Source organism: Schistocerca gregaria, chromosome 1 (assembly GCF_023897955.1).
Source record: "Schistocerca gregaria isolate iqSchGreg1 chromosome 1, iqSchGreg1.2, whole genome shotgun sequence".
NCBI classification, from domain to species: domain Eukaryota; kingdom Metazoa; phylum Arthropoda; class Insecta; order Orthoptera; family Acrididae; genus Schistocerca; species Schistocerca gregaria.
The window spans coordinates 421,637,879-421,654,787 of NC_064920.1; the positions used below are offsets into that span (position 1 = coordinate 421,637,879).

General features: G+C 44.1%; 1 protein-coding gene across 4 annotated transcripts in view; it reads left to right on the forward strand.

Annotated features, from left to right (window-relative positions):
- LOC126350474 (transmembrane protein 65) overlaps positions 1-16,909 on the forward strand; it is a 532,028-nt gene that overhangs the window by 376,829 nt on the left and 138,290 nt on the right. For 3 of the 4 annotated variants that reach the window (XM_050002518.1, XM_050002519.1, XM_050002521.1), the window contains one exon: positions 14,820-14,861. In XM_050002518.1, the coding sequence (XP_049858475.1) occupies positions 14,820-14,861 (42 nt within the window). The remainder of the gene's footprint in view (positions 1-14,819; positions 14,862-16,909) is intronic. The other variant, XM_050002520.1, reaches the window with a different exon arrangement.

The following is a 16,909-nucleotide window of genomic DNA, read 5'->3' on the forward strand; positions in this document are numbered from 1 at the left end:
CACACTAATGTGACTGGACACTGAAACTGTATGTGTACCGACCCATACCAGATAAAGCCTGTGGGTGATAAATCAAGGTCCCGGAGAGGGTAATTATGTGAGGTATCACTCGAAAAGTTTACATTTCAGTTACATTTATATTAACTAGGACAATACTTCATACCAATTCAATGGTGATTTGTGGCGACACATTCACAATTATCACGCAAACGGCTCGTTTGTGGACCTTGTTTACTGGGAAGTTTTTGATTTTGATATCGTACACTTTCTCACGTGTCAGTTTTCGCTATTGCGACATAACCTGTATAAAATCAGATTCTGTATGACACTCAGACAGCCTCTGTCGAAGTAAGAAGGAAACGTACTGCGAAACACAGCGCTCCATTTCCAGTTTGACAGTTTCCTCGTACAGTGTGACAGCTGAGAGTAGGTCGCACTGCTGTGTGTGCCCTGTCGCGGCTGTTTTAGTACCGGCTGCTCGACGTCCCAGTTGGACCATTTCGCCATCTGTGGCTCGCTGCAAATCTCAGATCCGGACAGCGGAACGCAGTTTCCGTTCCCTCCGGCCCCGAGCCCCGCGATAGGAGGCTGTCATATTGTCTCCCGGGTCTGGCCGACGAGGCGCGACACCACGTCGCGCGGCCTGCATTATTCATGCACCAACCTGGCGCCTGTCTCGTCTCGTCATAGTGCGCCGGTGCCGTCATCTATGACGTCACAGCTGCCGGCCCGGCTGGGTGGGATGTGGTGGGGGCTCGCGCGACCTTGGCGGGCCCAGCTCCACGCCTGCACGTCGACGTATTGGCGCGGTGACCTCACGGCCCTATCCGGCCTCTGAATCAGCTGGCCCCATTCCCGCCGAGCGCTCACCGCACAACACCAGCTCCCAGTGACGATCCCTGCTGACACGATTTTCACCTTACCTCTTGTTGCGCTGTTGTTTCTTTCGTAGCTTCGTCCTAGATCGGCGTATCCTTGCCTGCTCTCCCGTCAGTGACTGGTATCGTTAACATCAACAGGTGGAAACAACGAGAGAGTGTATGAGAGAGTTGGGATGCGAAGACTGATGGTGTGCAGCTGGAGGACAAATATTTGAGTTAATTCCAAGATGCGAAAAGAAATGCGACCAACATGTAACTCCTGTAGTTGGTAAGGTAAATTCTAAAATGCAAGAAACCTTAGTTGCCCACCACTCAGTCCAGAAAATAACTTTTTCTCCTTCTGAAAAGAAGATATAAAAAAAAATTCATCCTTTCAACCTTGCCCCCGTAGCAACACCGGTTTCCCGTCAGATCACCGAAATTAAGCACTGTAGGGATTGGCTAGCACTTGATTGAGTGACCATCCGGGTCTGCCGAGCGCTGATGGCAAGCGAGGTGCACAAATTGAGGAGCTGCTGCTTGATTGAGGAGTAGCGGCTCCCGTCACGAAAACTGGCCCTTCCGAACTTAAAAAGAAACTCATGGGATCACTAACACTCTCCGTACGTGATTATAGTAATCTTCTTCAAGGCATGATTCTTGAGTTTCTCCCGGCGTATTTGATAATCAAAATATCTACGGGTGTACTGCCGGTCTATAGTGTCCAATGGGCACAATATTTCGGCGATCAAACATGTCGCCATCATCAGGTGAACTGATGAACTGAGCTCCTGTGAACGTGCCGGCACGGAGATCCGTACGCTATGGCTGCTCAGGGGGAACTGGGTTCGGTCGCGGCGGCGGCCGATTTAAATACCCTCCGCCCGAGGCGCGCTCCCTCCGCCGTCCGCGCCCCGCGCCACGGTCTCGCGGTGGAACAGATTGCGACGGCGTCTGAGATGACGTCGGTGTGATGGCTCTGTCCGCCGTGGTCGTCACAACTATGCGTTTGCTCGATTTCACAAAGAGGGGGTACCATTACGCCCCATTGTCAGCAACATCAGGGCACCTACATATTTGTTGGCCAAATACCTGACGGGAATATTAAGTCCTTATGTGGGTAAATGCCCTCATCACATCCGTAATTCCGTGGATTTTGTTAAACGCCTTGATAGCTTCAGGTTGGATGAGTCAGATATCATGGTGAGTTTTGACGTCGTTTCCTTGTTTACGAGGGTACCCCTGCGAGAGTCGCTAGAGTTGATTGGTCAGAGGTTTGACGAGAATACCACTGAACTTTTCAGGCATGTCTTGACTTCCACGTATTTTCTTTTTAATGGAGAATACTACGAACAAACGGAGGGAGTCGCCATGGGTAGCCCACTCTCACCGGTGGTGGCGAATTTGTACATGGAGAACTTCGAGGAGGAAGCCCTGTCGTCATCCGAATGGAAACCCACTTGCTTTTTCCGTTACGTGGACGACACGTTCGTCATCTGGCCACATAGTATGGATAAACTCCTTGACTTCCTTACACATCTAAACTCCATACACCCCAACATCAAATTCACTATGGAGACTGAAAAGGAGGGTAAATTACCTTTCCTTGACGTCTTGGTCAGGAGAAGGGCTGACGGCACCCTAGGTCATGGGGTGTATCGAAAGACAACACACACTGATCTGTATTTGCACGCAGACAGCTGCCACCACCCTTCACAGAGGAATGGGGTACTTAAAACTCTAGTACATAGGGCGCGCACTATCTCTGACACAGAGAGTCTACCCCAGGAATTGGAACATCTGAGAACTGTGTTTCGAAAAAATGGGTACTCAGAATGGCAGATCCAACGTGCTCTCCACCCAACCACTGGAGCACAACCTGTTGATATGGATGAAGTCACGAGGGAGGAGGTAGGCACTGCATTTATTCCATACACAGGCGCACTCTCGGGGAAAATCGCCCGCATTCTGAAGAAACACCGTGTCAGAACTGTGTTTTGTCCTCCGAATAAAACTCGTGCACTGGTGGGGAGCGCCAAAGATGACATCGGTTTGAGGAAGGCTGGCGTGTACCAGATTCCGTGTCAATGTGGCAAGTCGTATATTGGTCAGACGATGCGTACTGTCGAGGATCGATGCCGTGAACACCAGAGGCACACTCGACTAATGTATCCGAGCAAGTCGGCGGTCGCTGAACATTGTTTGTCGGAAAATCACGCTATGGTGTATGACCGCACGAGGATTCTGGTACAGACGTCGAGATACTGGGACAGCGTTGTTAGAGAGGCCATCGAAATTCGCACCAATGACGACCTCATAAACCGTGACTGTGGCTATAATCTTAGCAAGGCTTGGGAACCAGCGATTGGGTTAATCAAGAGTAAATCGAGCAAACGCATAGTTGTGACGACCACGGCGGACAGAGCCATCACACCGACGTCATCTCAGACGCCGTCGCAATCTGTTCCACCGCGAGACCGTGGCGCGGGGCGCGGACGGCGGAGGGAGCGCGCCTCGGGCGGAGGGTATTTAAATCGGCCGCCGCCGCGACCGAACCCAGTTCCCCCTGAGCAGCCATAGCGTACGGATCTCCGTGCCGGCACGTTCACAGGAGCTCAGTCCGTCAGTTCACCTGATGATGGCGACATGTTTGATCGCCGAAATATTGTGCCCATTGGACACTATAGACCGGGAGTACACCCGTGGATATTTTGATTCTTCAAGGCACCTGCGGGAACTGGCACTGATTGTCTGTGTGCTACAAATTTGTGTCGTCCACTGTTTCGCCCATACCACTACGCCCTACTAATAGTTTACCATGGCTACGAGCCGATATGTTTTCTGTATCATCTTCTCAATCAATGCACTCCCTCTTATCCATCTTCAGCCCTTGCATTATTATCTGCACAGCACAGCAGAAATATTCGTTCTCAACAAAGTAAAATCCTCTCCCTACCACTTCTCAAACTCATTTTCTGTATAAGGAGCCCGACTCTGCAACGTTGTTCCTCAGAAGAAATCTAATTCCTTACAAATAATACAACTTATTATCCACCTATCATTATAGGTACCTTTTTCATGAACTTGTCTGCAGCTCACTTTTGTCAACTCTCCCCCCCCCCCCCCCCCCCCTCCCTAACAACGTCTCCATCGCCCTTGTTCACAGGCGTTATCAAGCAGGCATGATAGCAGACATCGAACGAATACAGAGACCTATTGTCAGGTCGAACCCAGATTACTCACTCGCCGAGAGCGGTCAACCTAACCATTTTGGCTATCCCTGGACGTCACACGGCCCGACTCAGACTTCCGTAAGTCGTCGTCCATGTGCCAGTAACCTGCACTCGTGCACTTTCCGTAATCCCCGTACGGAGGAGACATTTGATCGAAAGTCGCTAGCTTGGTATCGTCGGATTAATACGACATCCCAGTGCCCGTGTTTGTAAGAAATACGATGCAACATTCTTTCGGACATACATGTACGCATTTTTGGGTCTAGCTGTGAAGCGTGCATGGATGGCAGAATTGGTTAATGTCGCCGCTCGCAACAAGCAAGAAATCTGGTTTCGATTCATGGTCCGGCACGAATTTTTGATGACGCCATTCTATTCTTGAGTTGGAGGTTGCAAGTATTCCCAACTGCGAATACGTTCCCTGTATTTCAAAACGGCTGTGGCCGATGCAGTGTCCGCTTCTTTGGATATGCATGCATGTGTGAATGAACATAGTCAGTGCAGCATCGTAATCTTCACACTTGAAAAAGACACCAGACACTGGAGCAGTATTGTAGACTAGGTTGCGATAGCATCTTGTATATAGTTTGATTAACTGACGCGCTGCACATTTCCAGAATCCTAAGTCATCCATTCGCCCACCACACTCATGCTATCAGGTGTTCGCTCTCTTTTTATCGCATCACACTACTATAGATACGTATTTAAATGATTTGAGAGGCTCCAGAATTTGAGTGCTAATCTTGAAATCACCTACTAATGTCTCTTTTGTGTATTACCTTGCACTTCATCCATTTGTCATTCCATAATACCTCCGCTTCAGCATAGTATTCGCCGTTGCTTTTTGATCTCACACGAGTCCTCTCTCATTTCCTGCAGCCATCCACCATTTTCTTGAACATCTCTAGTACACTCTACATTCTTTCTCTCTGAGTGCATATCCTGTACAAATAAATTTGCACGTTTCATGTTACAACAATACTGGAATGTGAGTACCGATCCGTCATTAATTTGTACACTGAGGTGACAATAATCACGGGATAACTCCTAATATCGTGTCGGACCTTCTTTGGCCCAGCATAGTGCAGAAACTCGACGTAGCATGGACTCATCGAGTCATCGGAAGTCCCTGTAGAAGTATTGAGCCATGCTGCCTCTGTAGCCGCCCATAATTGCGGAAGTGTTGCCGGTGCAGGATTTTGCTCACGAACTGATCTCTTGATTACTCTCACGTCTGATAAATGTTCGATGGATTTCATGTCAGGTGATCTGTGTGGTCAAATCTCTCGCTCAAATGGTCCACAATGTTCTTCAGTCGCGAAACATTGTGGCTCGGTAACATGGAGCAATCTCATCTATAAAAATTCCATCTTTATTTGGGAACATGCAGTCCATGAATGCCTGCAAATGGTCTCAAAGTAGTCGATCATAAATATTTCGAGTCAGTGATCGGCCCAATTGGACCAGAGGACCCAGTCCATTCCACGTAAACACAGCCCACACCAATATGGAGCCACCACAAGCTTGCACAGCGCCTTGTTGACAACTTGCATCCATGGCTTCGTCGAAGCTGCGTCACTCTCCAACTCTGCCATCAGCTCTTTCCAACACTCCGCTGCCGTAGCCCATTGATGCCTTCAGCCGCACTGTCCTCATGTATACTTTCGTCGTACGTCCTACATTGATTTCTGCGGTTATTTCAAGGAGTGTTGCTTGTCTGTTAGCACTGACAACTCTTCGCAATTTCCGCTGCTGTCGGTTGTCAACTGAAGGCCTCCGGCCATTGCGTTGTCCGTAGTGAGAGTTAATGCATGAAATTTGGGGCTGTTGGCATAATTTTGACTCTGTAAATCTCGGAATATTGAGTTCCTTAACGATTTCCGAAATGAAATGTCTGATGCGTCTAGCTCCAACTATCATTCCGCGTTCAAAGTATACTAATTCCTGTCGTGCGATCTTAATCACGTCGGAAACCTTTACACGTGAATCACCTAAGTACAAGTGACAGCTCCGCCAGTCACTGCCCTTCTATATCTTGAGTACGCGATACCATTGCCATCTACATTTGTTCATCGCTCTCCCATGACTGTTTGTCAACTCGTTCTATATACTTGTATGACTGTAGAACTTAGGTGCCAGAGTTAGTTTCCATAAAAAAGTTTCATGCTGTAGATCGCGTCAGATTGTGGAATGATCGTTTTTCAATTGTTTCTTGATATCTCACAGGAGTTTAATCCGCGTCATGCAGGAAAATAAACTTTTGTTACTTATTTGTTAATATTCTGCTCTTCGAGCACACAGTTACAGCTATGAGAGTGAGGTTTTCAGCTGGCGTAGCAAAAACGGTTTAACAGCATCGACTTTCCGATTGCCAGAAGAAGTACGATGATGGACACAATGCGAGATAATCGATATATGTATAATCGTCATATGTTCATGCATGTGCATGAAGTATGAAGAAGTGCACGCAGAAGTTGACAGTATTAAATTCTTGGGATTACATCTTGATTATAATTTTAGTTGCCAAGTGCATATCACAGAACAACCGAAAATCCTAAACAAATCCTTATTTGCAGTACGAATGTTAACAGACGTATATGACATGAAAATAAAACAAAAGCCGGGCAAATGTGAGGAGAACTTGCGCTCTTCGAGTTAAAGAAAGGTTTTCTGAGTGCAAAACCGTGACTATACATTATTTGTGACATGAATCCGCAAAACTCCTTTAAAAGTCTTGTCAAGGAACTGGGTATACTAATTACTATGAAAATTTGCTGTAAATAATATAGCACTTTTTCTAACAAGCAACTCATTTCGCAGAATCGAACTAGGAACAAGAAAAATCTACATAAAGACTTAAAGGTACTTACTTTACTCCAAAACAGTGTACACTATTCAGGGACACACATTCTCAATAATTTGGCAGCAAAGATAGAAAGTTTAGCTACAAATAAATTCACTTTAATAAGAGTCTGAAGACAAATTTGTGGCCAACTTCTTGAACCGACTTGTCTAGTTTCTGAACAAATTTTTGGAAATTTGTAGTAAGTTCACACGGGACCAAACTGCTGAGGCCAACAGTCCCTAGGCTTACGCGCTGCTTAATCTAACTTAAACTTACTTACGCTAAGGACACCACACACACACACACACACACACACACACACATGGCCGTGCGAGGACTCTTAACTCCGATGGGGGGGGGGGGGGGGTGCAGCGTGAACCGTAGCAAGGCGCCTGAGACCGCCCGGCTACCCCGCGTGGCTGTTATCTGAACAAGACCAGTTGATGTACCATAGGTATTATTTCTGCATTCTTATTAATATCACATAGTATAAGTAAAAACTAAAAATCGTGCATGTTCTAAATCCACGAGGGTCTCCTTGATATGAATCCCTGGGACGAAGAGTTCATCTAAAGTAATCGCACGAAGTGTATCCAGTGTTCACTGGTTGATGGTTGATGTGTAGTATTCCGATTACAACGCTATGTGCTGGAAGATAAATACTTTTTGTGCTTTTAATTGATTGCAGTTAGGGGAAAACAAAAAATACATGTTTCTACAACATTTTTGTCGGTATTCAGACGGTGTCCCATCTGAATTAAAACTCAAGCTTTTGAAAGTAATCAGCATTTTCTTCTCCCAGGTGGAAAGCTTGCCTCGTTTATAGTGGTGTTCAAGCTTGTCACTGGTCGGGTAACGTGGCTTGAAATTCTATTGGCTTAGGACAGAGCTCGAGATTCACATACGCAAATGTGAGGAATGAGCGTACCCACCCTTCTTTTTCCTTCCCCAACTGAGCCGCGATTAGGCGGAAGGGAAACGAAGACCAGTTCCAAATTGTTTTATTTCTTTGAAGACGCTCCGTTTCAAGTGTCGTCTCAAGGCACCACCTGTTGGGACTATTGCTGCATACACAAATTTCTATCGCTTATTTTATTGCGAATCCCATTGTTCAGGTTATATCACTCCGCCAGTAGAACACCATGCGCTATCACCTGATGAATCACAAGTTTGGTCGCTACTATAAAGGACGCGCACTTGGCTATCGGCAGGTAGCCATCTCCTGACGAAGAAGATGTTTATTATCTTCGGAAGCTCGAGTTTTAACTCAGATCTGATGCGGGTTGTACACCGAAATATTTTATGCAAAGATGCTGCCGCGAAAAGGTTAGATTTAATAAACAGAGGTGGGTGGCGTAACACATAATAAAATGATATTTCGTGAAAGATATCATAGTCGCCGTTGACTGTATAAAATATTTACTGTTACTATTGCAATTTCGGCCTTATGACCATTTTCAAGTAAACTGCAAAAGTTACATTCTGTCAGAATATAAATCTATATGACATGAGTACATGTCGTCGTCAAAATGCAGCCTTTTGAATGTGAGAGTCCCACAAGATCCGATGAGTACGACAGTTATTACATCGTAATATGTTGTTAAATATATACTGAACTGTCGATGTTACCACCGAAATTGAATAGTAGCAATAAATATTTTATACAGTCAACGGCGGCTATGATGTATTTTAAGAAATATTATATGACTGTGAATCCCAACCATGAGAAGTTAATCAAATAAGATGATAAATAGTTAAAAATCTTCGTAGTAAGATGTCCGTCCTTTGGTTCATAGACAGTGGCAAGAATTTCCATCTTGATGTTTGGCTCCCAGAAAGTCTAGCAAAGACGGTCTAAAGCTATGAAGCGTGATGTGTGCAGCTATGCCCTCGAAAGAGCAGGACGGTAACTACAACCCGCCAACCGTGATGTAATCGTCAACTGCTCATCCAAGATTGTGTGTACGCGAGACCATTAGCTACGTATGGTTTTATATATTCACATTGTCAGTTTGGAGTGTAGATACGTAGCCAAAGTTTACAAGTGTGAGTATAGAGATGTAAAGAGATGCTTATGTATGTTCTTTTTCCTGTACACCTAGTGGTTCGTGCCTACAACTCGATAACACTGTCAGACAGATCTCGAGAGATATCGGGAACACCAAAACTCACTGCATCAAGTGGTTTGCTCTATCTCCCGAGCTTAACTTACATTGGTGCGCTCTCAGGTTACTCGTAGCCGCTCGCCACCTCCTTCCACAGGTCTTTGCTGCGCTGAGAGCACCTTTGCAATTGAGGCCGAAATCACTTTCTACGGAGTCCATATAGAGTGTCGTTAACAGTATCACATATCATTAGGCCTATCTACTGACTGGTGCACGAGGTAGTCACATTCGTGTTGGCATCACTTGTTCCATACGAATATGTCCACTGCATAGAAATAGCGCATTGTGTACATGAGGACATCAGTTAATTGTCTGGCACTGTATTTTCAGGTTTTGTTTATTCCGCGTCATGTTTTCTTCGCGTCCGCAATGTTTCATCACATTTTGCGTTCAATTTTTATAGTTATCGTTATCTGAGTGTTTTCCCTTGATTTACTTAACCGGAGTATAAATTTTTCCCGCTTTTAACGCATAGATTGTTCGATAATAACTCTAAAAATATGGCACAAATTATTGTTCGAGTGATGTCCTCTGCCCTGGAAATATTTATCGCGTACCTGCTGGCTGCACCTCCCCGAACGCACGTGTAATTAAAAATGTAAAGTGCGAGGGCTTTATTTTTGGAGCCTCGAATACGGCCAGAATTTAAAACAGTTATTAATATTAGAGCTTACGCACTAACACTACATATGTAAGTGAATATTGTTCAGTAACCTATGATAGGGTGGAAAAGTTTTTGAAAAGGGTTTCAACTAACTGGTGTCCAAAATTAAAGCAATAAACTGCTATTTCTCCGCAATGTGTCTAATTCACGATATAATCACACAAATTGTCAACAGATGTCGCTACGATCGTGCTTTGCGCGGAAGTTGGCATGCCGATCAACGGGCAACCACGACAACAGTGGCACTTAACAAGCGGGATAGTGTTTGCAGGGTGGTCTTACATCCACAATCGTTGTGTACACAGTCGCACACATTGTAGTATGACACAGAGAAGACCCCTACAGACTCGCAGATGTGGAGGGCCATAGGAAGAATGGAAGCAGGAGAGTCGAAAAACTGATACGACCCTATGGCTTAATGTGAATCTTTCTGTTGCCTCTCGGATGAAACTGTATCCTAGGGACCAGGACAGAGCGGACCACGTTCACATCAGAAAGAGTGGCCCGTTATTTGGCTGTAAGGAGACGGCGGTATCGCCTCAGTACTGCACTGCAACTGGCATCTGACCTCGCAGCGTCCCGTTCACGTGTTGTATCGAGGCAAACGGTATACAGAAGACTTCAGCAGAGTGAGCTTTATTGTTGGAGCCGTGCTCTCTGTTTATTACCTCTGGCGTGTCTTCACAGAAGGGAATGTCTAGAGTGGAGCCGTCAACAAGTCACCTCGACGGTCGAGCAGGGGCCCAATGTTCTTTTCACAGACGAGTCCCAATTTGATCTGGAGAGTGATTCCCGAGGATTCGCATCTGGAGAGTATCTGGAAAAGGATTTTGGGACCAAAAGATTGTGTACAGAGACCGATATCGAGCAGGACCTCTAACGGTTAGGGCAGGGTTACGTAGGGTTACGTTGACCACACGAACACACTTTCATGAAATTGTGAGGATGAATAAGTACAACATAACTGCTGTCAGGTACCGTGAGGAGATCTCGGGATCTCACCCGCGATTATTGCGAGGTGCTGCGGGCCCACGCTTCGCACTGCCGGACAATAATGCTCGACCTCATAGAGCACAGGTGGTTGATGTTTTTTTGGAAAAGGCAGATACTCCACGGTTGGCGTGGCCTGTTCTCTCTCTCGATTTGAATCCCATAGAGCATGTCTGGGATGCACAAGGGAGACGGGTTGCATCACACCAGCATCCACCAACCACTCTCCAAGACTTGTGAGCAGATCTGAAGGAAGAATGAGCGTCATTGTCTCTACACGAGATTGATTACGTCATTCACAGTATGTCCCGTCGTTGCTGGGCATTTACTGGCGCCAGAGGTAGTCACACCCCATACTGAGCACATTAACCAGCTGTCAGAATGTGTGTGCAAATCCGTTAACTTGGCAAACGCGAAGAACATTTTTGTCTTCCGTTATGCATGTTGCAGTTTATTATGTTCTGTATTCTTTACATTGTTTCTACAATACTATCACCTGTTTATACAGTTTTGTGGCAAAATGAACGCAACCTTGCAAATTTTTGTTGCTGTTTTAATTTTGGACACCAGTGTAATGACGAAGTGTGATGAATGGTCACTTATAATTAAACGTACGTTTAAGATTCTTCTAATAAATTTTCTTAGATTGGTCCAGTATTTTATTTATATTTTTACGTGGTTTTTTCTCAGAAAAGCCTCGTAGACTGAAGTCTATTAAAAAGTAATATATTTACCGTTTTCATACAATTCTTAATAAGAGTATATTTTGTTTGACGAGACGTTCGTCACTCTCCAAGTGACGTGGGTGAGGATAGATAGTTCCATTACCTGTAACAGAATATGTTTGTTGAGAAAAAGAAGGGACAAAACGTTAGTTACTAGGCACAATGACAGTAATTCGCCATTAGACTCTTTCAGACATTACGTTGAGACGTGTTGTATATTGTGACTAGCACACAAATTCAGAGAGGGAAATTGGGTCAGATTCGTGTCACGTGTAGTGCTTCAGCATAGTAGTCTCTCGTATGTTATGCCCTGTTGCTTGGGACCTGACCAATCTTGTACGCTGACACTTAAGATTATGCTAGAGCTTTTTTTTGGAGATACTCAGGAAACTTTCAGGGGAATCTTTGCTTAGAATACATTGTCCTTTCGCAAAATGCCTTAATGCCAGTTTAAAGAAACAATATTTGTGACAGATTGAGAATCGATTCTGTTGGCTCGGTCATAGACTGAAGAAGCAAAAGATCGAGATAATAGAGAATCGGGAAGATGCGGAGGCATACTGTAATTGTTGGCCTACTCCATTCGTAGATGGGACAAGAAAGTGAGTAACTTTATGCCAATTATCGTCATTATCATGTTTATGTAATTATTTAGTAAGTACTAATAGTGTAACTGACGATGCGAAACGGTTGCTGTGACGAGTTCTTAGTCAGATAAATTCACTTATTGTTCTATTTTATTTACGTTTTTGACTGTTGTATTCATTGCATATGACTAATTTAATATTAATTTGTAGAATTTTTTTGGGAGCCCTGATTGGGGGAACTTAATGATCACAATGTAATATTTACAATTAACTGTAAAAGAGGTCTAGACTGCTGAAGAAAGCAGTACATCTATTTCTTAAATACTGGGGGCTCTGCTACAGCTGACATTATGTCAGCGTTAATCGATCAGGCATAAGTTGAGAGAATTATCTAAACAAAATATGTTTATTAGGCACGTTTATTACTATGTGACCGGTTTCGATATAAATTAGAGGGATATGTATAAAGAACTTAAAATTAACTATAAAATTACAACAACAAAAAATAGATGCGCCCATACTGATCGACACTGGCTGTGTGTGGAGTTGGAATCGCCGAATGAGGACAGCCAACTGCTGGAGAGAGCTCCACAGTAAATGTACAGGCATCTTCTTTGCCCGGTTTATATGAAAGAACTCCAAACCTTGCGGCTACGCCTTCACTGTTAGTAAAACATGGCTCTCTTGCTGGTTAATGCTGGAGAGAGCAGTACATCTATTTCTTAAATACGGGCGGCTCTGCCTATAGCTGACAGTACGATATCAGCGTCAACCGATCAGGCTAAGTCGAGAGAATTATGCACAAGAAAATATATTTATTAGTAAGCAGAACGTCAAAATTATTTAGAATATTTTTGTACTAAAGAATAAATACAACTATTGTGAAATAAATATACTAAGAACTTTAAAAAGGGAAACAAATAAACGTCACATGCGTTGTGTATAGATTACGCTCTAGGGCATACTGGAAAAATACTCACAATTACGATGTTCGTTTCGGTGGAGATGGTGGACTCCGTTCCGAAGATGTAGCAGCAGGGCGATTTACAAAGATATGGTTGTGACTATCGACAGGTGATGTCAAGCATTCGACCTTCCATAGATGTACGAAGTGCTTGGTTACTATGGAGATGCTAGATGCTGATCTTGGGCGGTTTCCATTGAAATGACCTTTTTCAGCCACTTACTATATTTATTTGATGATATCTATATTAACAATCTTTTCATGTAACGATCGTAAACGGTCACCATTTTGAAACAAGTATGCCTTGCGATCTAGACTGTTTTAAAAACTAATCTGTAGATCTGAAGATTGCCTATGCTTGCTGAAACCGGTGATGGAAAACACAGTAGGATTTTGATGTAGATTGTATTATACAGTCAGTCACAAATGAACATGCGAAGCATACTCCCTTGTGTACTATACAGGGCATTAGGACTATTTATGTAGATGTAGATGTGCAACAGAGATGTCGTCAAGTTGACGGTTCTTGTTAGCAGTTTTCAGTTTGGTATGACCCACACCGTACAGGATTTCCAGTACCTCCCCAATGCCAGCAACCGGTTTGAGGTGGCGCATTTTCCTTTTTCACAGACAAAAAATTTGTTTTCACTGGAATTTGTGGAGTAAATAGGAGTTAATGAATAGACTTTTATCCAACGGTAATTTATAATAGCTTCTTCTGTAGCCATTTCATATCTATGGGTCAGCGTGGCGAGAATTAATAATCAATATAAGAAATTAATGCAACCGTTTGTCGCATTAAACAAACAGTGGAGTTGATAAACTGTTATTACTATTGGAAGGAAATACCTTTTTCTTTTTTTTTAAAAAAAAAAAAAGCTTGTAAGTGTATGGCACGGTAGGTCTGCTCAGAAGTAACTGTTACGAAAAAAATACGATACGTTGCACCGCTTCCGAGCTAACTGAAATTGACCAATCAGGCGGTGGCCTGAGGCGATGTGGCCAAACGTGTTCTTCATTTGGATTTCTAAAACAGAACAAGAGAACTATATCAAAATTGGCCTGGGACGTTAGTAACGATCTAACCCGAGCCAAAGGCTGAGCATTCTCATGTACTATCACGAGAAAAGGCTAGTGACAGTTGGTTAGGCCATAATCGTTTGAAAAATTTTCTGATTCAATTACATGAAATATTGCTAACAAATAAAACATAAATCAGTTGCATTATGAGCACAGCACATTTAAAAACAAGAGAGCGCGTGTTTCATTGGCACACAGATACACAACACAATTTATGTCAGGCTCTTTGTCGCCAAGGTGAGGAAAACGTCTCACTCTTATCCTATAATCCTTCGCCTGATGACTCAGTTATAGCGGTGATAAAAGGAATTTTCTGCTCTAACGTTAGACCAATTTCTCACTTAACACCGTTTAGTCGCGTGCTCTGCCGCTGCTTTAATTCGATAAATCACTGCACCACGGCTGCAGTTCGCATGCCTGCGGCTAGCACTGCGCTCGCCAGCCAACACATTTAAACGTTCCACCTGCACGTTAATTAAAGCCTCGCCGTCATGGTGCATGTGTATTTGCCTGACAGTTAAAATAATCGTTAGACAAAAATAGATAAAGGAATTGTTTTGGCCAAACAAAATAAATGGTAGCGCCTTTGCAGCCTCGCAGCAATAACTCGCCACGCTGGAGCATTACATTAAATGATGCTTACAACGGCTTTGGCGGGCGTGAGATACGTTGTTTCTAACCGTATGTTGTGCGATCTCTTTTCCAGCCGAAGCAGTTCCTCCACCGTCCTCGACCGAGCTATGGCAAGGTGAGTGTCTAGCTCATTTAATCTTAACATCAATTTAGTCGTGTGTCCCATGCTGAAGTTTAACATACCAATATCATTAATGCAGTATACCTAGATGAATAGTTGTAGTAGTGTCACACTACGATTAAAAGGACCAGAGCTTTTTCTGTCACTTACCGGATCTTTGTCCAGATAGTCGGATGTATGCTGCTGTTGTTGTGGTCTTCGATCGGAGTACTGGTTTGAGGCAGCTCTCCATGCTAGTCTAGTCTGTGTATCACTTTTCATGTAGACATTATTTAGAGGTACCGCCATTGAACATTAATCAAATTCCCCACGTCCCGGATTGGAACATAGTCTGCGCTTAAATTTTTGAATAAAAATCGTCAGCAATGGCAGCCGAAGACTTTCGGTATGAGAAGTCACGCTAATTCAGCCAACAGTCTCGTCGAAGAGGGCGGGAGGAGTGGACAGAGATTCGGGGCACTTTCTTGCCCTCGGGGTGGGAAACTGCTCGTAAAAGACGGAATAATCAGCATTGATCAATGGAATTTTGAGGAAGAACTCAATATAAACTAATTCATTAAAGATACGTAAGGTGTATCCACAGGACACGTGGATTCTAATTGAGAAAGTGTCACGATGATCTTTCCATTGGTAAAGATTCCAGATTAGTCCCCAACCCAGATCTCCAGGAGGGGACTGCCAATAGGATGGTGATCATGAGAACAAGATGGAATAACCGACGAAGGGATAATGTTCTACGAGTCGGGGCGTTTAATGACAGAAGTTTGTGCCTGCTAGGAAAGATAGAAAATCTGAAAAGAGGAATGAAAAGGCTCGTTCTAGATATAGTAGAGGTCAGTGAAGTGAAACGATCATACGTATATAGTGTAATATAAACAGCAGCGGAAAATGGTATAAATGGAATAGATTTCGTTATGAATAGGAAGGTAAGGCAGAGAGTGAGTTACTGTGAACAGTTCAGTAATGTGGTAATTCTCATCAGATTCGGCAGCAAACCAACGCCGACAATGATAGTTCAGGTATACATGCTGACGTCGCAAGCAGAAGGTGAAGAGGTTCAGTAAGTATATGAGGATACTGAATGGGTATGCAGAGAGGGATGAAAATCTAATACTTCGTGGGGGATCGGAATGCAGTTGTATGGGAAGGAATAGAAGAAAGGCATATGGGAGAATATGGTCTTGGTCGTAGGACTGAGAGACGAGAAAGACTGACTTCTGCAATAACTTTCAGCTAGCGATGATGAATATTCTGTTCAAGGATCATAAGAGAAGGAGGTATGCTTGGAAAAGATCCGGATACACTGGAAGATTACATATAGATGTGATTATGGTCAGACAGAGACTCCGAAATCAGATATCTGATTGTAAGAAGTACCCAGATATACAAGGTGTTTATCCGGAAACGTCATCAAATGGCTCTAAGCACTATGGGACTTAACATCTGAGGTCATCAGTCCCCTAGACTTAGAACTACCTAACTAACCTAAGAACATCACACACATCCATTCCCGAGGCAGGATTCAAACCTGCGACCGTAGGAAAGGTCACCCAACGACGCTACATAACGTCGAAGTTACAGACGCAGCCTCTAATTCACCCCTTCGGCAACAAACGTGACTTTGTACGCTGATGGACCATAGGCGGAACGACTCGCTATGTTGTTTGTTTTTCAGAGAACTGGAAGCCACGATCCTCAATGGAGAAGATGGAACTAACTCCTCCATAAACAGACCTGGTCTCCTATGAATGCGATACTCTGTTGCCTTGTTTCCATCTGCAGTTCATTTTTCTCGTGGAACCCTCTAAAAACTCCAGAGTTTTTCGGTACACAGACGAAAAATAAAATTAGGATGAAAATCCGTATCCGTAACCGTCATCCACCAAGCCAAGAGAGCATCGCATTCATGGGGGACAGCCGCGCCTTATTAGCCGAGCGGTTTAAGGCGCTGCAGTCATGGACTGTACGGCTGGTCCCGGCGGAGGATCGAGTCCTCCCTCGGGCATGGGTGTGTGTTTGTCTTTAGGATAATTGAGGTTAAG